This window comes from Molothrus aeneus, chromosome 3 (assembly GCF_037042795.1).
Source record: "Molothrus aeneus isolate 106 chromosome 3, BPBGC_Maene_1.0, whole genome shotgun sequence".
NCBI classification, from domain to species: Eukaryota; Metazoa; Chordata; class Aves; order Passeriformes; family Icteridae; genus Molothrus; species Molothrus aeneus.
The window spans coordinates 112,600,942-112,624,820 of NC_089648.1; the positions used below are offsets into that span (position 1 = coordinate 112,600,942).

The 23,879-nt window shown below is 51.6% G+C and overlaps 1 protein-coding gene across 2 annotated transcripts in view; it reads left to right on the forward strand.

The window, feature by feature from the left end:
* Positions 1 to 23,879, forward strand: part of OTOF (otoferlin) — a 113,542-nt gene that overhangs the window by 84,268 nt on the left and 5,395 nt on the right. For both annotated transcript variants that reach the window (XM_066547667.1, XM_066547666.1), the window contains 15 exons: positions 47 to 208; positions 1,495 to 1,657; positions 4,010 to 4,140; positions 4,832 to 4,861; positions 5,607 to 5,759; positions 6,716 to 6,782; positions 9,538 to 9,680; positions 11,100 to 11,234; positions 11,351 to 11,488; positions 13,764 to 13,891; positions 15,065 to 15,235; positions 15,889 to 16,049; positions 17,485 to 17,627; positions 18,388 to 18,476; positions 21,377 to 21,475. In XM_066547667.1, the coding sequence (XP_066403764.1) occupies positions 47 to 208; positions 1,495 to 1,657; positions 4,010 to 4,140; positions 4,832 to 4,861; positions 5,607 to 5,759; positions 6,716 to 6,782; positions 9,538 to 9,680; positions 11,100 to 11,234; positions 11,351 to 11,488; positions 13,764 to 13,891; positions 15,065 to 15,235; positions 15,889 to 16,049; positions 17,485 to 17,627; positions 18,388 to 18,476; positions 21,377 to 21,475 (1,913 nt within the window). The remainder of the gene's footprint in view (positions 1 to 46; positions 209 to 1,494; positions 1,658 to 4,009; positions 4,141 to 4,831; positions 4,862 to 5,606; positions 5,760 to 6,715; positions 6,783 to 9,537; positions 9,681 to 11,099; positions 11,235 to 11,350; positions 11,489 to 13,763; positions 13,892 to 15,064; positions 15,236 to 15,888; positions 16,050 to 17,484; positions 17,628 to 18,387; positions 18,477 to 21,376; positions 21,476 to 23,879) is intronic.

Below are 23,879 nucleotides of genomic sequence, written 5' to 3' on the forward strand. Positions count from 1 at the left end.
GGGATCATCCCTCTCATGGAGCTCCCTCCTCCTCCTCCTGCCCTAGATCTTGTTCTGGGGGCTCAGGGACCTGAAGAGAGTGAACCTGGCCCAGGTGGACAGACCCCGTGTGGACATCGAGTGCGCTGGGAAGGGCGTCCAGTCTGCCCTGATCCAGAACTACAAGAAAAACCCCAACTTCAGCACTTTGGTCAAGTGGTTCGAGGTGGTGAGTGTGGCCCCTTCCCTCTGATCCCTCAGCTGGAATCTGGAATTTCTGGAGCCCCCCCATGGCTCCAAGCCCTTTTCTCCACTTTTCCCAAAACAATGGAGCACACGGACACCATTCCTTCACCTGAGGGCTCCCAAGCCACATTTTGCTGGAGCAGCTTTGGACTTCTTTCTCCAGCATGATTCCAGTTCTAGTCCCTACTGGCCTTCCCTAGCATGATCCCATTCCTAATCCCTACTGTTATTCCCAGCACAATCCCATTCCTAATCCCTACCGCCCTTCCCAGCATGATCCCATTCCTAATCCCTACTCCCCAGTACAATCCCATTCCTAATCTCTACTGTTTTTCCCAGCATGATCTCCTTCCTAATCCCGACCATCCTTCCCAGTATGATCCCATTCCTAATCCCTACTGCTCTTCCCAGCATGATCCCATTCCTAATCCCTACTTTCCTTCCCAGCACGATCCCATTCCTAATCCCTACTCCCCATCAAGATTTCATTCCTAATCCCTACTGTTGTTCCCAACATGATCCCATTCCTAATCCCTACTGCCCTTCACAATCTGATCCTATTCCTAATCCCTACGGGTTTTCCCAGCACGATCCCATTCCTAATCCCTACTGCCCTTCCCAGTATGATTCCAGTTCTGGTCCCTTCTGGTTTTCCCAGTATGATCCCATTCCTAATCCCTACTCCCCAGCACGATCCCATTCCTAATCCCTTCCAGTTTTCTCAGTCTGATTCTATTCCTAATCCCTTCCAGTTTTCTCAGTCTGATCCTATTCCTAATCCCTACTGTCCTTCCCAGCACGATCCCATTCCTAATCCCTTCTCCCCATCATGATCCCATTCCTAATCCCTACTTTCCTTCCCAGCATGATCCCATTCCTAATCCCTACTGCTTTTCCCAGCACGATCCCATTCCTAATCCCTACTGCCCTTCCCAGCATGATCCCATTCCTAATCCCTACTGTCCTTCCCAGCACGATCCCATTCCTAATCCCTTCTCCCCATCATGATCCCATTCCTAATCCCTACTGTCCTTCCCAGCATGATCCCATTCCTAATCCCTTCTCCCCATCATGATCCCATTCCTAATCCCTACTTTCCTTCCCAGTATGATCCCATTCCTAATCCCCCCTGCCCTTCCCATCATGATCCCATCCCTAACCCTTACTGTTTTTCCCAGCACAATCCCATTCCCAATCCCCCCTGCCCTTCCCAAACCCAAACCCAGCCACTCCCACTCCCCGGTGAGCACCCCGTGCCCTGCTCCCCAGGACCTCCCCGAGAACGAGCTGCTGCACCCGCCCCTGAACATCCGCGTGGTCGACTGCCGCGCCTTCGGCCGCTACACCCTGGTGGGCTCCCACACCGTCAGCTCCCTCCGCAAGTTCATCTACCGCCCGCCCGACAAGAAAGCCCAGCAGTGGAACATGGCAGGTACCAGGACTGGGACACGGGGATCCGGTCTGGGACAGCCGCGGGGAGAAGAGGGAGGTGGGATGGGCTGTGGGACCGTGAGATGGTTGGCTAGCACACAGAAATTACGGTTTGGGGTGCAGAACTCCAAGGAAAACCCCAAGTTCAGCACTTTGGTGGTTCCAAGTGGTGTGCGGATGGCCCTAAAAAATTTTTGTAAAAGTGAAAAGCAAATACGACTTTTAGTCTTTTGATCTTCAAATTATTTTTTATTTTTCTCTTATTAAAAATTCTATACACTGTTTATATGTACACTATATATTATATATCTACTTATATATATATATATATACTGCATATATCTATTTATCTATACACTATATATTTATATGCACTATTTACAACTTAGTATATTAAAAAAACCACTAAAAGTTACAAAACACACAAATTTAAAGTCTTTTAGGACTATTTTATTTGATTAATTCTTAAAGCATACTTTATTTCTACAAATAACTAATTATTTGTTTACCTACACAACATCTACATTGTGATTCTTTCTAACCAATCACCTCATACTTCCAATACTATAAAAAATAGAATAAATTAAAAACAAAAAAGAGATCAAACAACACCCCAAATCCTTCGTCTTTTCTCCTGCCCACCTCCATACTAAAACCCCAAAACTCTAAGTTTTTCACCCTATAATAAACTATCTATTTTTACACACCTATAAATTCCTACTATCTATTTTACTCTCTCATAAATTCCAATTAATCCCGAAGTCTTAGAAACTTTCTCCATAAACAAAGATTAAAACCAGCGTTCTCATAAAATCAAAACAAACAAAAAATATTCCCTATATCCTAAGCTCCAACAAGGTTCACCTCCAACATCTAAGTAGCTTCAAGTCCCCAGATGTTCCTCAGGACTGGGGCAGGATTTGGCCACACTCAGTCCCCGTGGTGGCTGTAAAGAGCAGAGGTCCAGGCCCCTCCCAACCCCAACCACCCCAATCCATCAGCACTTGCAGGAAAACCCATCCCAGACCCACCTCCCACCCATCCCAGCAGCTGAGGGCTTGGGAACCTTGGGAATTAGTCCTCTCCTCCCAGTTTTGGGGTTGGAGGCTGGGCGAGATCCCCATAGAGATGTCTGGTTCATACTGCCTTTCCCAGCAGGATCCCATTCCTAATCCCTACTCCCCAGTATGATCCCATTCCTAATCCCTACTGCCCTTCCCAGCAGGATCCCATTCCTAATCCTTACTGCCCTTCCCAGTAAAATCCCATTCCTAATTCCTACTGCCCTTCCCAGTAAAATCCCATTCCTAATTCCTACTGCCCTTCCCAGTAAAATCCCATTCCTAATTCCTACTGCCCTTCCCAGTAAAATCCCATTCCCAATCCCTACTGCCCTTCCCAGCATGATCCCATTCCTAATCCCTACTGCCCAGCAGGATCCCATTCCTAATCCATACTGACCCTTCCTACTATGGTCCCTTTCCTAATCCCTACTGCCCTTCCCACCATGATCCCATTCCTAATCCTTACTGATCTCCCCAGCATGATCCCATCCCTAATTCATGCTCCCCTTCCCAATATGATCCCATTCCTAATCCCTACTGCCCTTCCCAGCACGATCCCGTTCCTAATCCCTACCTGCCTTTTCAGTTTTATCCCATTCCTAATCCCTACTGCCCTTCCCAGCACGATCCCATTCCTAATTCCTAAACCCGGACCAGGGGTTGTGTCCGAGCCAGCAGAGGCTTTCAGGACAATCTCCTCTGCCTCTTCTCCTCGGGACATTTCCTGCTTATCCTCCCCCTTCCTTTGCTCTTTGGTGGGATTTCGGTCCTGCTGAAGGCTCCGTGCTCATTTCCACTGCTCTAAACAAGGTGGTCCCACTGTGCTCTGGCCTAAATCCTATGGGATCTCACCTGAACTCAGTTTCTGGCCTGAATCCTGTAGGATCTCACTTGAAATCTTGGTTTCCAGACTGAATCCTATAGGATCTCAAGTGAACTCTCAGTTCCCAGCCTGAATCCTGTAGGATCTCTCCTGAGCTCTCAATTTCTGGCCTGAATCCTATAGGATCTCAACTAAACTCTTGGTTCCTAGCCTGAATCCTGTGGGATCTCACCTGAAATCAGGTTCCCAGCCTCAATCCTGTAGGATCTCACCTGAATTCTCACTTTCTGGCCCGAATCCTGCAGAATCTCAACTAAACACTCAGTTCCTAGCCCGAATTCTGTAGGATCCCAACTCAGCTCTAAATTTCTGGCCTGAATCCTGTAGGCTCTCACCTGAACTGTCGGTTTCCCCTCTCCACTGTCCCCTCTCCCTTGTTCTTTCTCCTTTTCTGTCCTCTGTCCAGCCAAACACCTCAACGGCTACCTGGCCATGACCAGCAGGGCCCACCGCTCTCGCCCCACAGGGGAGATCGTGGTCAACATGGAACCCGAGGTCCCCATCAAGAAGATGGACACGATGGTGAAGCTGGAGGCTGTGAGTATCCATGTGGCAGCACCTCTTTCCTCATGGAATTGCCGATTTCTGAGGGATTTCAGCCAGAACTGGGGGGGGCAGCGTGTCCCAGGGGTGTCACACTCAATGGGCCCGTTTTTGTGCCCAGAATGGGAATTTCAACTCCTTTTCCCACCCTGCTGCTCCAGAGGTTCTTCCACAAAAACAGATTCTTGACCAGGTGGGCTGGAGCCCCTCTGCTCTGCAGCCAGGCTGGGAGAGCTGGGGGTGCTCACCTGGAGAGGAGAAGGATCCAGGGAGAGCTCAGAGCCCCTGGCAGGGCCTGAAGGGGCTCCAGGAGAGCTGCAGAGGGACTGGGGACAAGGCCTGGAGGGACAGGAGCCAGGGAATGGCTCCCAGTGCCAGAGGGCAGGGCTGGATGGGATCTTGGGAATGAGGAATTGTTCCCTGGCAGGGTGTAGAGGGGCTGGAATTCCCAGAGCAGCTGGGGCTTTCCCTGGATCCCTGAAAGTGTCCAAAGCCAGATTGGGTGGGGCTTGGAGCAAGCTGGGACAGTGGGAGGTGTCCCTGCCCACGGCAGGGGGTGGGATGCGATGAGCTTTGAGGTCCCTTCCCACCCAAACCACCCTGGGAACGATGATTTGCACTCAGCTGAGGGTGCGTCCCTAACCTGCTCTCCCTCTCCCTGTTCCCTTCCATCCCGGGGCCGCAGAATTCCGACGCAGTGGTGAAGGTGGATGTGGTAAGTGATGGATCTCCTCTGCATCCCTGCTCCCAACTCCCTGCTCCCTCTCCAGCCCTTCCATGCCACCTCTGACGGACCAGGCACCCTCCCCAGCCCGAGCCAGGCAGGGACATCGCCCCTCTGTCCCACAACAGAGACACAGCAGCGCTGTCCCCTCGAGGGATGCGGCAGTGGCCTCATTCCTGCAGTTTGGGGAGCTCTTTTGGGCCAGGGCTTCTCATCCCAGCTGTCCCAGGACAGGGGGAGGGATGCTGGATATTCCCACCACAACCAGGTACCAGCTGGGGAAGGTTCCTTTGCTCCACCAAGGGCACCCAAGGCGCTCTGCTGGGCACAGTTTGACTCTTGCCATGGAAGATTCCGGAGATGTAGCCCGGGAAATGCACGGATAAATAGGATGATGGGAATGGGGAGGTGCTGTGGGACTGACCCATCTCTGGAAGCGTCCAAGGCCAGGTTAGATGGGGCTTGGAACGACCTGGAATGGTGGAAGGTGTCAGGATTGGAACTGGACGAGCTTTAAGGTCCCTTCCCACCCAAACCATTCTGTGATTCTGGCACTTCCTCCAAAACCTTGGTCACCCTTGGGTGTTCTGTGGCTGTAAAAGGGAGAAAGTTCACGAGGCCCCCAAAGCCTGGGGGGGTTCTCCCTCCTCAGGTGCTTCGCTTTTGTACTTCCAGAAACAATTCCCTCTCACCCGATCCCTCCCCTTCCCTGTCTGTGCTTCCCTTGTCCCTTCAGACCGAGGAAGAGAAGGAGAAAAAGAAGAAGAAGAAGAAAGGAGGAGGAGGAGGAGGAGGAGGAGGCGGGGAGGAAGTGGAGGAGGAGGAGCCGGACGAGAGCATGTTGGACTGGTGGTCCAAGTACTTCGCTTCCATCGAGACGATGAAGGAGGTGGGTGAGGACCAGCGGGGAGGGGCACCCAGGGGAGATGGTTCCCTTCCTGAGAGGTCTCCCCTAATTCCAGCTCCTTCCAAATCCTTGGGGCTGTGCTTCATTGCGTGTGGAAACCCCCCCTTCCTGGGGATCCTCCTGATGGGGATACCCCAAAAAGTTCAGTGCCAGGATGGAGAGATGAACAGGACTTTTGGTTTTTTTCAGTCTTCAGGTCGTTGTTTATTTTTCTCTTGTCAGAAGTTCATCATGCTATCGACATCTCAGACTTAGCATACAAAGAGAAAGGCACCAAAAGTCACAAGACACACAGGTTCAAGGTCTTTTAAGGCTATTTTGTCCAATTAACTCTCAGGACGTATTTTATTCCTACCTTTCTACCAATAATTAGTTATTTGTCTGTTCATGCAACACCTGCATTGCGGCTCTTTCTAACCAATCGCTCTGTGCCACCAGCACTGCAGAAAAGGGAGTAGATGAAGAGCAAGAAGGAGATCAGACAATGCCCAAAATCCTCCATCTTGTCTCCTATCCACCTCCACACTAAAAACCCAAAACTCTTAAATTTTTCCCCCTGTGATAAACTGCGCTATTATCTATTTCACACACTCGTAGATTCCGATCCACCCCACAGTCCCGGAAGCTTTTTCCACGGACGAAGGTTAAAACCAGTGGTCTCCTGGGGATCAGGACTTCTCAGGACAGGCAGGGAAACATCCCCTGTGCCCTGGGTTCCAGCAATTACAGAATCCCAAAATTGTTCATGCTGGAAAAGCTCTTGGAGACCATCGAGTCCAACCATTCCCTGGCGCTGCCGAGGCCACCACTCTGTCCCCAAGTGCCACATCCACGTGGCTTCAAATCCCCCCCTAGGGATGGGAACCCCACCACTGCCCCGGGCAGCTTTTCCAGGAAAAGATTGTTCCTGATATCCAGTGGTTTCTTGTCTCCCCCAGCAACTCCGGCAGCAGGAAGCGGCCGCGGCAGAAGCAGAGGAGAAGGAGGAGATGGAGGTTGGAGAGGGTAAGGCTGGGAGGGAGAGAGGGAACACGGCAGGGAAAGGTGGGACCAGAATTTTATACATTATATATTATATTTTACTTATTATCATTTTATAAAATCACAGGAACACGGCAGGGAAAGGTGGGACCAGAATTCCTCTTGGTGCTTGCACATCCCTTTGGGAACCTGCCTCAGCTCTCCAGACAAACCAGACACTCCCAGCGTGTCGTGTTTTCCCAAAAATGGTCGATTTTTGTGGGTTTTTGCAGGGTTTTTCCCTCCATGTTGAGCTCTTTGCCTGAATCCTAATGCGGGCAGTGAAGACAAATACACAATTTAGGGCAAGTTCTCTCACCTAACTTATCAATTTATATAATTTTATACATTATATATTATTTTTCACGAATTATCGTTTTATAAAATCACAGGAACACGGCAGGGAAAGGTGGGACCAGAATTCCTCTTGGTGCTTGCACATCCCTTTGGGAATCTGCCTCAGCTCTCCAGGCAAACCAGACAATTCCAGCGTGTCGTGTTTTCCCAAAAATGATCGATTTTTGTGGGTTTTTGCAGGGTTTTTCCCTCCATGTTGAGCTCTTTGCCTGCTGTCCTAATGCGGGCAGTGAAGACAAATACACAATTTAGGGCAAGTTCTCTCACCTAACTTATCAATTTATATAATTTTATACATTATATATTATTTTTCACTTATTATTATTTTATCAAAGCACAAGATTAATGATGCCCTAAATGTGTTTTTCTCTGAAGGAAGTCGGGTCTCTAGGTCGGGTGGGCTTCTGACCTTGCCTAAATTTGGGGGATACTCATTTTGTCCCAAAAATTTTGCCAGCCAAGAATCCTGGGAGTGGCTGGTCAAGGGCGACTTTGTCCATCTGGCCGTGCCACCAGCAGGGCTGGGAGGGGTATCCCTGAGGAATTCCACCCTTGCTCTCCACGTGCTCCATGTCCCCGTCACAGGAGGTTGTTGTTGTTGTGCCCAGGTGATGCAAAACCCTTCGGCTGAGTAAAATTCTGAGCGTGGTTTCTTTTGGATGATCAATTTTTGTATCCCAGGAAAAATCCAGCCTAATATCCAGCCTAAATTTCCCTCGGTGCAGCTCAAGGCTGTGTCCTGTGGGTTCTGCCAGTGCTGCCTGGAGAAAGAGCCCAGAATTTTGTATCCCGAGGTCTGGTCTTGCTGAGCTTGGAGACAGCTCTGAGCAGGTCCTTCTGGGCTGGCACTGGTGTCCTCTGGGGTTTTATTTCTTTTTAGAATGATCCATTTCCCTTGGCTCTCCCACTCCTTCCCCCTTTCCTCATCCGTGTTTTTCCGTCTGTCTGTCTGTCCCCACCACTGGATAATGTCCAGCCCTCATGAAAGCCGGCAGAGGCACCAAAGGACAGGGATTGCAGAGGTGAGAAGCAGTTTCCTTTGAATCCACCTTTTCCAGCAGCCTCTTTACAGCTCTCTGTAGCTGGTGGTTGCTCCAAATGAGACTCTGGTGACCTGTGGGGTCCTGGACAATCTGAGGGCAGCAGCATCAAGCATTGCCCCCTCAGCATTCCCAGGCCGGGGTTACAAAGGCTCCCCAGGCTCCATAAAGCAGGAGAAGTCTCTGGTAGGAGGAAGAAAATTCCCAAAATTCACAGAATGATCAGGTTGGAAGAGACCTTAAAGATCATCGAGTCCAACCCAGCCCAAACACCTCAGCTAAACCCTGGCACCCAGTGCCACATCCAGGCTTCTAAACACATCCAGGGATGGGGACTCCACCACGTCCCTGGTCCCTGGGAATTCCCAAAATCCCCACAATTCAGAGAATTCACGGAATCACTGGGTTGGAAGAGACCTTCAAGATGATCGAGTCCAACCCATGTCCTAATTCCTCAACTCAACCCTGGCCCCCAGTGCCACATCCAGGCTCTGTTAAACACACCCAGGGATGGGGACTCCACCACCTCCCCGGGCAGAACATTCCAGAACTTTATCACCCTTTCTGTACAGAACTTTTCCCTGATATCCAGCCTAAATTGCCCTTGGTGCAGCTCGAGGCTGTGTGCTCTGGTTGTGTCAGTGCTGCTGGAGAAAGAGCCCAGCCCCAGCTGAGCACAGGCACCTTTCAGGGGGTGTGGGGGTGATGGGGGCACCCCTGAGTCTCCTTCTCTCCATGGCACCCCCAGCTCCCTCAGGGCTTCCTCTCAGGGTTTGTGTTCCCAGCCCCTCTCCAGCCTCGTTTCCCCCTCTGGACACATTCAAGGATCTCAAGGATCTCTTGGGAACGTCCTTCCCAAACTGAGGGGCCAGAGCTGGACGCAGCACTCGAGGTGTGCCCTCACCAGTGCCAGGTACAGGGGAAGGATTCCCCACCCTGATCCTGCTGGCCACACCATTCCTGCTGCGGGCAGGACCGGGTTTTCTCACTGCTGTCAGAGGGCTCTGTCCATGTTCTGTAGTTCTCCAAGTGATGTTTTGTAGTCCTCCAAGTGATTCCTGCTCAGGTCAGCCCTGGAATTCCCTGCACAGAGATCTCCGGGCTGCTGGAGACGCTGCGATCCAGAACCAAGGAAAGACAGGGCAGGGCTGGGCTGGGATTTGCTGGCAGCTTTCATGCTCCTCTTCTTTGAAGTGCCTTATCCAAGCCCTACCACATCTCCCCCACCTCTCCTGACCCTCATTTCCATCCTTCCCTTCCCTCCCTCCTTTCCATCTCCTCCCTCTGCACTGTTCCCCCCCCGACTCAGAGTGATGACAAACTTGGTGACTCTCCCATGAAAGGCTCTAAGGCCCAGGTGAAGAACAAGGACAAGGACAAGGACAAAGACAAGTCCAAGGCACCCAAAGATGACAAGAAAAAGAAGCAGCAGCCAGTCCCTGAGCTCCCCGAGAAGAAGAACAAGCAGAAGATTGATGAACTCAAGGTACTGGGGGGTGCTTCTGAGGAAGTACCTAATTGTGGGGATTATGTGCCTTGGGACACCTCTCCCTAGGGATTTATCTTGGGATGAGGCTTCCCAGCCTCTCTCCATAGCTGGAGGTCATGAGCAAAGGGGTTGTCCTGGGATAGGCTCATCCCTGGGGCAGCCTGGAGGTGTCCCAGCTCCAAGGGAGTGTTTTCCTGCTGGCCCAGCCAGGATTCGGGATAGCCATGGGCTCTGGTTCAGTGATCCCAAGGATTTCTCAGGATTCATGTCACCTGTGCTTCTGGGGTTCAGATGGGGTTTAGACCTGGATCTTGCACAGAGGGGGAGTGTCCTGGTTTAGGGCAAATTTGGAGGAGAATTTCCAAATTAGGGCCCCTCCAGTAAGCAAACCCACACGGCCCCTCCCCACAACTGGTTCGGGAAGGATTCCTCAGAGAGAAGTGGAAAGAACCTGTTTATTTAACAAGCACAGCACCCCCCAGCACACAAAGTGAACAATTCCGGATGACACCACTCTGAAAAGAGATGGCAAATTCAGAAAGTCTCTCTGGGGGGGTGGTCGCTCTGTTCTCAGTCCCTCCGGCGCTGGGGCAGCTGCTGCAGGCCTCAAGGTGCAGGATCTTGGTGTTTCCCAGGTTCCAGTGCGGAGCAGGTTCGAAGTGGTCAGAAAAAGGAAAGGAGAAACAGTCCAGGAAGAAATTGGACAGTTTAGCTAAACTAGCTAATGAGCAAAAGCAAGCAGAAGCGAAGCAAGCAAGAGTGAGAGAGCAAAGCAAGAAGCAAAAGCAGAAAAAGCAAAAGCTGCAGTCTCTGCGTCCCGCCAGGCTGATAAGAAAACCCAAACAAAACTTTCCCTCTTCAGAGCCAGTTTTAAAGGCACAGAACAGAATATCCAACATTAACAGAACACATGAATGGGAGTACAAGCATCATAACGTCACCCTAGGACAGGGAGCAATGGCCCCACCCATTGCTCCAAGATTCCCTTTTTCCAACCCAGTAATGCTGGAGATCTTTCTCCTTCCTTGAAAAATTTACCACTGGGAGCTGAGGTGTTCACAGATTCCCAGGATCACTGAGGCTGGAAAAGCCCTCCCAGGCCATCCAGTCCAGCCTGTGCCTGATCCCCACCTTGTCCCCAGCCCAGAGCACTCAGTGCCACATCCAGGCCTTCCTTGGACACCTCCAGGGATGGGCACTCCAAACCTCCCTGGGCAGCCCCTGCCAAGGACTGAGCACCCTTTCCATGAGGAAATTATTCCCAATATCCCATCTGAACCTTCCTGGCACAGCTTGAGGCCGTTTCCTCTTGTCCCACCCCTCGTTCTGAGCCAATCGAGTACTCCCCACATCTTTTGCTCACTTTGGTTTTTATCCCAAATTCTCTCCTTTAAACATTTTTTTTTTTCATCTCAGGTCTTCAACAAAGAGCTGGAATCAGAGTTTGACAACTTTGAGGATTGGCTGCACACCTTCAACCTGCTCCGGGGGAAGATTGGGGACAACGACGACAACGCCACGGAGGAGGAGCGGATAGTGGGGAGGTTCAAGGTGAGTGGTTAGGAATTCTGGCCAGGATTTTTGGGGAGGGCGTTTTGGGATGGGTTCGCCTCCACGGAGGCCCTGGGCAGCAGGACTCAGTTGGTCCATACCCTCCCTCGCACCAGGGCTCCATGTGTGTCTACAAAGTGCCGCTCCCCGACGACATCAGCAAGGAGGCAGGGTATGACCCCACTTTCGGGATGTTCCAGGGGATCCCCAGCAACGACCCCATCAACGTGCTGGTCCGAGTCTACATCGTGCGGGTGAGTGGGAATTTGGGGTGTGGCAGGCGGGATCTGGCACTCCCTTCCACCCGGAGCTGGTCCTGGTGCCGTAGGGATGGTGGGATTCAGTTCCAGCACTCCAGGACTGATGCCTTGGGAAGGCTGACCTGGAACAGAGGCTGGACAAGAGCTAAGGAATAAAACAAGGATTTATTGAAAGGATCTCCTCCATGGATCCACCTTGGGCAGCACAAGATGAACCAAAATGGTCCCAGAATGCAGAACTGCTCACGGGGTCTGTCACTGGGATCAGTTCTGCTCCATTTGCATCTTGCAGTTCATTGTCCCATTCCAGCTTTAGCCCCTGCAGTCCCACCCTGCTTGTTTTTCTCTCTTCATTCCACATTCTTTGTGCTCTCGGGCCTGAGATTTGGATCATTTGTCCTTGGTGCCCAGCTGGAGCAGGAATTGTTTTGTCTCCCTGCTCTGTGCACAGAGCTCACCATGCCCTGATATGAAGCCCAGACCCACACACCAAAGCAGCACAGAATCTGAAAAATAGAAAAGCCAAAACCTAAGGCATCACCAGTGCTTCAGGACCCTGGATGAAGCTTGAGGACTGAAGCAGCTCCTTGGTTTGGGTGGGAAGGAAGGATTGAGAATGGAATGGTTTGGGTGGGAAGGGACCTAAAAGTCCGTCCTGCTCCACCTGCTGCCATGGTCAGGGACATCTCCCACTGTCCCAAGCTGTTCAGGGACATCCCAGGATATCCAGACCCAACGCTGTCTCCGGGGCTGTGTGCTCCCAGCACTGGGAACAGGACAGATCCAAGCTCCTGCCAGATCCAGAGACCTCTCTCCAGTGGGTGGGATGGACTGGCGTGTCCTGGTGCTCAATTCCCACGGATGGTTTGGATCAGCCTGCAGTGTGAGGTGTTGGTCCGTTCCACAGCCACGTCACCACCCTGGCGATGGTTCAGGATGGGAGAGAATGGGAGAAAAAAGGTGGAATGGGATCTGGTAGGATGGAGGAGATCCTTGTGAAGGACATGACACCTCCTTGAACACCCATTCCATGATCGGTGACGCGAACCAGCCAACGCACATTTTCCCTCTATATGTGGAATGTGCTCTGGGAAGAATCACTTCCTGACCCCTGAACTGGCCATCCCGCTGTCCCTAAGCATGGAATTCTGCAGCCAGGCACTTGGGAGGGATCTCTGTCCTGCTGGAAGCACCTGGGCTGCCCTTTGCCACCACTTTGTCCCAGTGTGTTACAAGCAGAACCTACTTTGGGCTCCGTTTCCCACCAGCCTGGTTGTCCATCCAGAGCTGCTTCCCGCTGGGATGTGGAGTCTCCCACCCATCACCAGGCTGGAACAGCAGACACCAGCTTGGTCAACCAAGCCCAAAACCAGCCAGGACTGGGTGGATGTGTTCCCATCTGCTGCTGTGCCATGCTTGGAGGTGGGACTGGAGAGTCTGGGGGTCCTCACCCCTCTCTGGCAGAATCCACCATGGAGAGGACACGAGAGGAAGGCAGTGGATGTCTCGGCATCTTGGCCAGGTTTTTGCTGGGGGTGTTTCCTTAGAGTCTCCTCCTCGTCATCTTTCTTGCCTCGGGTGAGATTCCAAAGGTCACTGTGGTGACATCTCAGGACAAAGCCAGTTCCAAACTCTCCCTGAACTAGGACAGAGATTTACATGAGTCGGGAATATTCCCATTTTAATCCAAGACACCGTTTCATCCCCATTTCAGTCCAACACACTCTGTTTAGGGACTGAAGCAGCCGGGTGCTCTCACGGTGTAGGAATGTGATGGAGCGACCAAATTATCCTTTGTCTGCTGAAAAAGGAAAAAAGCCCAGAAATTTCTCTCCCAAATTGGTACAAAAGACACCTCATAGGACCTTTGGGACTTCACCTCAAACCTGGGGTTGCCAATTACACAGAGGCCAAGAGGTCCCACCTAGGTAATTCACTAGGAAAAGAAGAGAACAAAGGAAATAATCGCTTTTGTGGGGTATTTTAGCAGGAGCAAGAACCTCTTGCCCCTGGCTTGGGCTTTTCTCTGAAAGAGCTTTGTTATTTTGCCTTTTATTAACACTTTTTCTGTTCCAACACTGCCTCAGAAGCCATCCTGCCGATTTTATGCCGTTCTAGGTAGCTGAGCTATCTCGGGTGCGATGGCTTCTCTGAGAGCTCATAAGACCTGGCTCAAAGAGAAACCCATCCTCAGGGGTGGAGAACGGGTCCATCCCTGAATCCTTGGCTGCTGTGGACAGCGCTGACCCGTCCCATCTGTTCCCTGCAGGCCACGGACCTCCACCCGGCTGACATCAACGGGAAGGCCGATCCCTACATCGCCATCAAGCTGGGGAAGACGGACATCAAGGACAAGGAGAACTACATCTCCAAGCAGCTGAACCCTGTTTTTGGGAAGTAAGTCTGCGCCTGGAGCTGCCAAGCTGAGCCCGAGCTTGCCAGCCCTCAGACCTGCAGCTGAGGTGTCCCATGGCTGCTCCTCGAGCCGGGTTTATCTTTATTTATTTAGCTTTATTATTTAGCTTCGTTTATGGGATTTATCCCACAGTGTGGGTGTCCTTCCAGGATGTCCTCCTTTGCCAGTGTGTGGTCAGAACAGCACCAGGTGTTTAAGAGATGAACCTGAAATTGATCTTATCAAGGTGAAACACCTGCTTAGGAATCATTAGACCTAAATTTGAGTGAGAATAAGACACAAACTCAGTGTCTTGGTGTGGAAAGACAGGAGTCTGCTAAGGAAGGCAGGAGCCTCCCCTGAAGTGGAAAATGTGAACCCTCCCCACCTTTCTAAATTGCTATAAATTTTAAATTAAGGGGCTCTCAGGCAAAAAATATGGGAGCAGGAAATAACAGTTCTTTAATAGGGAAGAAAATAAAAGGATAAAATAAACAATGTAGTGAACCAAAACAACACTGACAGAGTCAGAACCCAACCTGACACCCTGTGGGTCAGGGTGTTGGCAGCAGAACCATTGGAATTGTGGCTCAGCCCTCCTGCAGTGCCAGGGGTGGCTCTGCTGGAGCAGGAATCCTGTAAAAAAGGGTATAGTCTTCTTTTGAAAATCCAGTGGAAGAAGAGGCAGCTGCTGTTCCTCTGGGGAATCCAGTGCAGAAGCCGTGCTGGTGTTCCAGAATCTCAGATTATATCCAGGTAGGAATGCTTGGCTCCTCCCTCTGGGCTCACATCTCCCAATGGGATGCTGCAGTTCTTATCAGCCATGCAGTGACGTTCAATGGCTGTTATCAGCAGGTGTCCCCTCCCGAGGGAGGAGTGATTGTGGTCACTCAGAGAGAGAGATAAGGCAAACTGCTCACTTGACAAAAGACAGCTGCAGACAGATGGTGATAGAACACATCTTGCCTTGCAAACTCAGTCTCAGGGGTGTTGGGACATCCAGGTCAAGGATTTTCCCTCCTGTCGAGGGCTGGTGGTTGAGTTTAACCCCACCTCAGACGTCCTGCAGTGATGGATGCGGACGGAACGCCGTCCATGGACTGGAGCAGACACACCTCTGTCCTGAGTGGCAGCCAGAGCCCGCAGCAGCTTTTCTCTGCTTCCCCCAATCCCAGATCCTTCGACATCGAGGCCACCTTCCCCATGGAGTCCATGCTGACCGTGGCTGTGTACGACTGGGACTTGGTGGGCACTGATGACCTCATTGGGGAGACCAAGATCGACCTGGAGAATCGCTTCTACAGCAAGCACCGGGCGACCTGCGGCGTGTCCCAGACCTACTCCATGTATGGAAAAAGCCTTTCCTGCTTTTTTTAGGGAAGGTTCAGGGATCTGAACCTTCTACAGGGATTGGAGAGAGGCAAGAGGAAAAAGCCTTTCCTGCCCCACCTCACACCGGGACCCTCCTCTGTGTCACCGCCCACCCAGGGATCCCACAGGAATCTCCCCCCTTGGCTGCCTGCTGATCCTGGAAGGATTTGTTTTGGGAAAAACCTCAGGCTGCCCAATCCTGCAAGGGGGGCAGGGATGAATGGAGGAGCCTGTGCTATGCCTGGTTTTGTCACCAGGGTTGGGGAGTGGTGGAATGTGCCGTCAGGAGCCCAGGGCAGGAGAGAGGGACTGGAGGGGCTGGTGGGAGAGGGGTGAGGTCAGGGCTGAAATGGGAGCAGAGCAAACAGGGCGATGCCGAGCATCAGGAATCCAGCGGGATGCACTGGGAATTCCAGGCCTGAGCCAAAGTTGGGTGGAAGGTGTTTGCAAAAGGGGCACAGAGGGGATCAAGTCCGCTCTGAAGTTTCTCCTTTGCTGCCTCAAATTCTTTCCCTGGGAATTCTGGGTGCTTCGTGGTGCAGTGGGGTTTTTTTTCCTGGCAAAAGGGAAAAAAAATTTCTTTGTCCTCACAACTTTTTTTTGTCTGATCTTGCCCTCCTGTTCCCAGTCATGGGTACAACACCTGGCGTGACCCCATGAAGCCCTCCCAAATCCTGTCCAAGCTGTGCAAAGAGGGAAAAGTGGATGGGCCGCACTTCGGGCCGGGGGGAAGAGTGAAAGTTGCCAACAGGGTCTTCACCGGCCCCACGGAGATCGAGGATGAAAATGGTATGGGCCTGTGGGATCATCCCGTGGGATGGAGGTTCTGGAGCAGAGCAGGGGTCTGGGGGGTCTCCTCATCACCCAGGGTTGGAATCTCAGAGTAGTTTGAATCATGGAGTGGTTTGAAGAGGACCTTTGAAGGTCGCCCAGTCCAACTCCTCCCCAGACAGGTGAGATGGGCACATCACCCAGCCCTGCAGGCACCATCCCAGTACAGACCAGTCACGGAGTCCTACAGACCCTCCAGAGCAGAGGGCTCCTCTTGGAATCACTCAAGGACGTCCACGGACACCCAAAGCTGCCTCTGGAAATGCCCTCCAAGCAGTCATGTCCCAAGAGCCATGGAGACACCTCCAGCATTTAGGGAATTGTTATCCATGGGAATGCATTCCCAAAAAATGGGAGATGGGGGTTGTGTCCCAGCACACTCAGTGTGCCCAAGAAAGAGGGAAATAGTCCAGGAGGGGTGAAGGAAAGAAGGAAAATGCGGTCAGTGGACATAGGATTGGTTCAGACAGGGAAAAATGAATGGGGATCTGAACCTTCTACAGGGATTGGAGAGAGGCAAGAGGAGTTAGGAAGTGCTGGCTGAGGGACGAAGTGTTCCCAAGGGATGGAGAGCATGAGGCAGTTCTGCACCCTTGGGAGAAAGTGTTCCCAAAGGATGGAGAGGATAAGGCAGTTCTACTTCTTGGGGAACAGTTCTGCACCCTCGGGAACACTTTGTCACAAGGGATGGGGAGGATGAGGCAGTTCTGCACCCTTGGGACAGTTCTGAGACCCCTTGGACAAAGTGTTCCCAAAGGATGGAGAGGATGAGGCAGTTCTGCACCTTGGGACAGTTCTGCACCCTTGGGAACGCTTTGTCCCAAGGGAATGAGAGGATGAGGCAGTTCTGCACTTTGGGACAAAGTGTTCCAAGGGATGGAGAGGATGAGGCAGTTCTGCACCTTGGGACAGCTCTGCACCCTTGGGACAAAATGTTTCCAAGGGATGGAGAGGAAGAAGCAGTTCTGCACTTTGGGACAGTTTTGCAACCCTTGGGACAAAGTGTTCCCAAAGGATGGAGAGGATGAGGCAGTTCTGCACCTTGGGACAGTTCTGCACCCTTGGGAACACCTTGTCCCAAAGGATGGAGAGGATGAGGCAGTTCTGCACCTTGGGACAGTTCTGCAATCTTTGGGACAAAGTGTTCCCAAGGGATGGAGAGGATGAGGCAGTTCTGCACCTTGGGACAGTTCTGAGACCCTTGGGACAAAAAGTGTTCCCAAGGGATGGAGAGGATGAGGCAGTTCTGCACCTTGGGACAGTTCTGAGACCCTTGGGAAAAAGTGTTCCCAAGGGATGGAGAGGATGAGGCAGCTCTGCACCTTGGAGCACAGGGTGCTTTGCTGTCCCTGTGTCCCTGTCCCAGCTGTCCACGCTCTCCTTTGTCCTCCAGGCCAGAAGAAGCCGACGGACGAGCACCTGGCGCTGGCGGTGCTGCGGCACTGGGAGGACATCCCGCGGGCCGGCTGCCGCCTCGTCCCCGAGCACGTGGAGACGCGGCCGCTGCTCAACCCCGACAAGCCGGGCATCGAGCAGGTCTGGCATTCCAGCGGGAACGGGGGGCAGCCCACGGGGGCCAGCACGGCCCTAACCCAGCTCAGGGAGGGCAGGTCACCCTGGGGTGCCAGCAGAGAAAATCTCCAGCGCCTCCCGATCCATCCTCATCCATTTCGCATTCCACGGTGCCTCCTGATTCCCCACATCTGAGCACCTGGGAGCAAAATTCCCAATGGATTCCCAGGCAGAAGGGACTGGAAACCCGCAGGCTGCCGTGCACAAAAGGCAGTGCTGGGAATTCCCTGGAGACCCTGAAACTCCTGGAGCCCCCAGGAGGACTCATAGCCTGTGTTGGGGGGAGAATCACATCCCTGTTGAGTCAAGGGGGGAGAATGGGAGCAGAGTTAGGTTCTGGTCGTTTTGCAGACCAAATTTTGGTCAGAAATCACCCAAAATCCACTCTTGGGCTGCCCCGTTGAGCCTTTGGCAAGTTCCTTGCAGAGGGTGGGAGCAGAGGAGGGAAAGCTCCCCCTGGAGCTTGGCTCACCCTGGTGAGGCTGATCCAAGCTCACATGGAGACCATGGAATGGTTTGGGCTGGAAGTGCCTTAAAACCCACCCAGTTTCACCCCCTCCATGAGACATTTCTGCAGGGGTGGAGAAGGATTCGTGGCATGGGAGAAGCTCATCCCACTCCACATCTGGCCTGGCCGGGATGATGGCTGTGGGAAGAGGGGGACACTGGCGGGCAGGGGACAGGAGGGACAAGGGGAGCTGACTGTGCTTCTCCCACCCCACAGGGCCGCCTGGAGATGTGGGTGGACATGTTCCCCATGGACATGCCAGCGCCCGGCCCTGCCATCGATATTTCTCCCAGGAAACCAAAGAAGTAAGGAACTTAATTAAGGGAATTACTGGGATCAGTTGGCAGCCCAGCCAAAAAGTGGGGAATGGAGAGGTCGGGGATGGAGCCCGGCTTCCCCCATCTCCTGCTGCTGCTCCATGGCCAGCCCAGCCCTCTGCTTGCATTCCTCATCCATGCTGCCATTCCCAGAGATCCCAACACTGGAGGCAGGTCCAGAGCTGCTCCTGAGGGTGGGATCTCACATCTCCCATCCCCTGCGGATCCCGATCTTCTTGAACTGGGAAATTGTGACCGTGGTCACAAGGGTTTTCAGGATGAAGAAGAGACGAGAATGTTGACTCCATGGTCAGAAGGCTTGATTTATTATTTTATGATATATGTTACATTAGGACTATACGAAAAAGAAATAGAAAGGAAAAGGTTTCTTCAGAAGCTAGCTAAGCTAAGAATAGACAAGAATGAATAACAAAGATCTGTGTCTCAGACAGAGAGCAAGAGCCAGCTCTGCCATGAGTGGTCAGGAAATCCAAACATCCACAGGAGACCAATCACGGGTTTACCTGTTGCATTCCACAGCAGCAGATAACCACTGTTTCCTTTTGGTTGCTGAAACTGCAGCTTCTCAAAAAGGAAAAACCCTAAGAAAGGATTTTTCATGAAAGATGTCTGCGACAGGAAATTCCATCGTTCCCTGGGCAGAGCAGAGTGCCCAGCCCTGAGCCTCTCCTGGGCAGGGCAGGGTGATTCCCAGGGCAGTTTGGATTGGGCTTTTCCAGGACATGGTGGACAGAAGGATGGGTGGTGGAGGCCCCTGGGGCAGCATTCCAAGCAGGAAAGAGCAGGGACAGACGGCGCACGGTGGGGGAAGAAGGGCATTTCTTCCCTCAATATCCCTTCTAGACCTTTCTCACTCTCCTGGCCTGGGTCTTTGGGCTCTTTTTCCTGCCCCCAGGGCTGGGATACAGGGATGGCACTGGGAATCCCGATGGGATTGTGCACAATCTCTTGTGCATCCCAGGCAGCCGACGCCTTGGGTGGAGAGAACATCCCTGGATCCCAGCTGGGAGAGGCACAGCACGGGACAAGGCAGGAGAAAAGGAAAAGGTGAAGGAATCCCACAGATGGGCTCAGCCAGGGCATTGCCAGAGGGAGATCCCAAAGGAAGGTGGTTCGGGAAGATGTAAATCCACTTTTCTCACCTGGAGACCTCCTGGCACGTCCATGAGGTGCTGTGGCCACGTGTCCTGAGCCTCCCCTCGCTGCAGGAGCCGGGATCCTGCTCTTCCTCCACCCACTCCCACTTCCTCTGTGTGGAAGTTTTAATTTGAAACTGGGTAGAAACACTGATTTTGTGTAGTCTGCCCATTTTGCTAATTTGAGAGTTTCTTAATTTTAAGATTTTTTTTGTTAATTTGAGAGTTTCTTAATTTTAAGATTCCAAGGTTTCAAAGTTTCTTCTTTTAAGATTTCAAAGTACTGAAGAGTGTGGTAGGTTTTGGTATTGGTTAATTGCTGGTGTATTTATTTCTTGTTGTGAGGTAGGATTAGGAGAAAGGTAAAGCAGGCTTAAAACTTTCAAAGGGTATAAAGAAAATTTTATTAATGGTGATTAAAAGAAAAAAAAAAGCAGTAAGAATTAAGACAAGCTTTTTTTAAACACTTTTACTCTCCCTAAAACTTTTTTTTTCCTACTGATAATGTAAAGAAACAAAACTTTAAATTTATAGTCAGTTTACTGCCTCTAAAATAGTCCCTTTTTTAAGTTTACTCAGGAAGAGAAGTCCTTCTAGTTAATGTTATGGAGACTTCTTTAGAAGAGGAAAAGCAGTTTTCTCGTTCTTAATTTGGTTCTTAATTAGGTCACAAATTGCAGCCGCCCGGGGGAAATCTGCTATCGTGAAGTTCTCCTTATTTTCCACAAGCCCTCCCACAGCTCATTTATGGGTTATTTTTATGGTTTATGTTTCACCATCAAGAAATTCCCGGCCAAGCAGAGGTGATGGGAACCTCCCCAGGCTGCTGGGAATTCCCTGGAGGCCCTGAAACTCCTGGAGCCCTCAGGAGGACTCATAGCCTGTTTTGGGGGAATCACAGCCCTGTTGAGTCAAGGGGGGGAGAGCAGGAACAGAGTTGGGCTCTGGTTGTTTTGCAGACAGACAATTTTGGTCAGAAATCCCCCAAAATCCAATCCTGGGCTGCCCCGTTGAGTCTTTGGCGGGTTCTTTGCAGAGGGTGGGAGCAGAGGAGGGAAAGCTCCCCTTGGAGCTTGGCTCACCCTGGTGAGGCCGATCCAAGATCATGTGGAGATCATGGAATCATGGAATGGTTTGGGTCGGAAAAGACTTTAAAACTCAATTTGTTCAACTCCCTGCCATGGAAGGGACTCCTTCCACTATCCCAGGGTGCTCCCAGCCCCATCCAAGACTTGGACATTCCCAGGGATCCAGGGGCAGCCACAGCTGTGCTGGGAATTCCAGCCCAGCCCCTCCTCACCCTGCCAGGGAACAATCCCTAATTCCCAAGATCCCATCCATCCCTGCCCTCTGGCACTGGGAGCCATTCCCTGGGTCCTGTCCCTCCAGGCCTTGTCCCCAGTCCCTCTGCAGCTCTCCTGGAGCCCCTTCAGGCCCTGCAAGGGGCTCTGGGGTCTCCCTGCACCTTTCTCCAGGTGAACATTCCCAGCTCTGCCAGCCTGTCCCCATAGGAAGAGTCCCATCCCTGTAATCATCTCCATGGTTGAGATCCCTCCTGTCCCTGATCCCTGATCCTGCCCTCCAGATCCCTGGGAGAGATCCCTGTGAGCAATTCCCTGTTCCTGGCAGCTGGCTCTGCTTTCTGGCAGCACCACCCCGTCCCCTCCTATCCCATTCCCCGCTCCCATTCCCTGCTCCCGTGCCTCACCTCCCTTTCCCTCCCTCGGGCAGGTATGAGCTCAGGGTGATCGTGTGGAACACGGACGAGGTCATCCTGGAGGACGACGACTACTTCACCGGGGAGAAATCCAGTGACATTTTTGTCAGGGGGTAGGTAAAGAGTTCCACTGGGGAGAAATCCAGTGACATTTTGTTAGGGGGTAGGTACAGCTTGGAATTCTACTGGGGAGAAATCCAGTGACATTTTTGTCAGGAGGTAGGTACAGCCTGGAATTCCACCAGGGAGAAATCCAGTGACATTTTTGTCAGGAGGTATGTACAGCCTGGAATTCTAATGGCGAGAAATCCAGTGACATTTTTGTCATGGGGTGGGTACAACCTGGAATTCCACTGGGGAGAAATCCAGTGACATTTTGTCAGGGGGTAGGTACAGCCTGGAATTCTAATGGCGAGAAATCCAGTGACATTTTTGTCAGGGGGTGGGTACAACCTGGAATTCCACTAGGGAGAAATCCAGTGACATTTCTGTCAGGGAATATGTGCAGAATTCCACCAGGGAGAAATCCAGTGACATTTTTGTCATGGGGTGGGTACAACCTGGAATTCCACTGGGGAGAAATCCAGTGACATTTTTGTCAGGAGGTAGGTCCAACCTGGAATTCCACTGGGGAGAAATCCAGTGACATTTTTGTCAGGGAATATGTGCAGAATTTCACCCGGGAGAAATCCAGTGACATTTTTGTCAGGGGGTAGGTAAAGAATTCCACTGGGGAGAAATCCAGTGACATTTTGTTAGGGGGTAGGTACAGCCTGGAATTCCACCAGCACCTCCTTCACCAGGGAGAAATCCAGTGACGTTTTTGTCAGGGGGTGGGTACAACCTGGAATTCTAATGGCAAGAAATCCAGTGACGTTTTTGTCGTGGGGTGGGTACAACCTGGAATTCCACCAGGGAGAAATCCAGTGACATTTTTGTCATGGGGTGGGTACAACCTGGAATTCCACCAGGGAGAAATCCAGTGACATTTTTGTCATGGGGTGGGTACAACCTGGAATTCCACCAGGGAGAAATCCAGTGACATTTTTGTCATGGGGTGGGTACAACCTGGAATTCCACCAGGGAGAAATCCAGTGACATTTTTGTCATGGGGTGGGTACAACCTGGAATTTCATCAGGGAGAAATCCAGTGACATTCCCACTGGGGTGGGACTCGGGCGGTGCTGAGAGACTCAAACCAGCCAGGACTGGGTGGATGTGTTCCCGTCTGCTGCTCTGCCATGCTTGGAGCTGGGACTGGAGAGTCTGGGGGTCCTCACCCCTCTCTGGGGAGAATCCAGCATGGAGAGGACACGAGGGGAAGGGGATGGATGTCTCGGCATTTTGGCCAGGTTTTTGCTGGGGGTGTTTCCTGAGAGTCTCTTTTCTTGCCTCTGATGAGATTCCAAAGATTCTGCTGGCATCTCCTGCGCTGTTTCCTGCCTCTCCCCCCTCTCCTTGGCCGCCCATCCAGCGGGCCCTGCTTGGAGCTGTGGGTGCTTGTCTGGAGCTCCACTGGGGTGGCTTTGGATGGTGACAATTTCCTGGCGGGAGAGGAGATGCCTGGCATTGCAGAGGCCGAGAGACGCAGACCATGCTGTACGCAAACAAAGCCAGTTTATTACACTAATTACCAATATTTACAGTTCCTTAACTTCCACACAAACTTTCCCACTCTGACCCCCTTGCCCCCGTTCCCTCAGCAACAAAATCATTTTGGTTATGAAGCCCCTGTTACATCCTCTTGCACCAGCAATGTCCTTGTTACATCTCCTCTCATCAGAGCAGTCAGAGTGATCTGTGGTTGTGTTCCTCACTCGGGGCTTGACAAATGTGGAGTTTTTCTTCACTCGGGGTCGCCAAATGTGGTTGTGTTCGCAGGGGTCCCAGGATGAGGGAAGAGATGAGAAGAGATGAGAATCTTGACTCCATTTTTCAGAAGGCTGATTTATTATTTTATGATATATATTATATTAAAAGAAAATGATATATTAAAACTATGCTAAAAGAATAGAAGAAAGGATTTCATCAGAAGGAAAGGAAAGGAAAGGAAAGGAAAGGAAAGGAAAGGAAAGGAAAGGAAAGGAAAGGAAAGGAAAGGAAAGGAAAGGAAAGGAAAGGAAAGGAAAGGAAAGGAAAGGAAAGGAAAGGAAAGGAAAGGAAAGGAAAGGAAAGGAAAGGAAAGGAAAGGAAAAGGAAAAGAAAGGAAAGGGAAATCTTGTGACTGACCAGAGAGTCCGAGACAGCCAGACTGTGATTGGCCATTAATTAAAAACAACCACACGAGACCAATCAAAGATGCACCTGTTGCATTCCACAGGAGCAGATAATTACTGTTTACATTTCAGTTTCTGAGGAGAAAAAAGGATTTTTCATAAAATATGTCCATGGCAGCTCCCAGCTCCTGTACAACTCCTTCACATCTCCTCGCCCAGGGTAAACCCTCAGACAGCCCCCTTGAATCTCCTTCTCCTGAAGTTCTCTGGCATCCTCCTGCCCCTTGGATTTGCTGCTGCA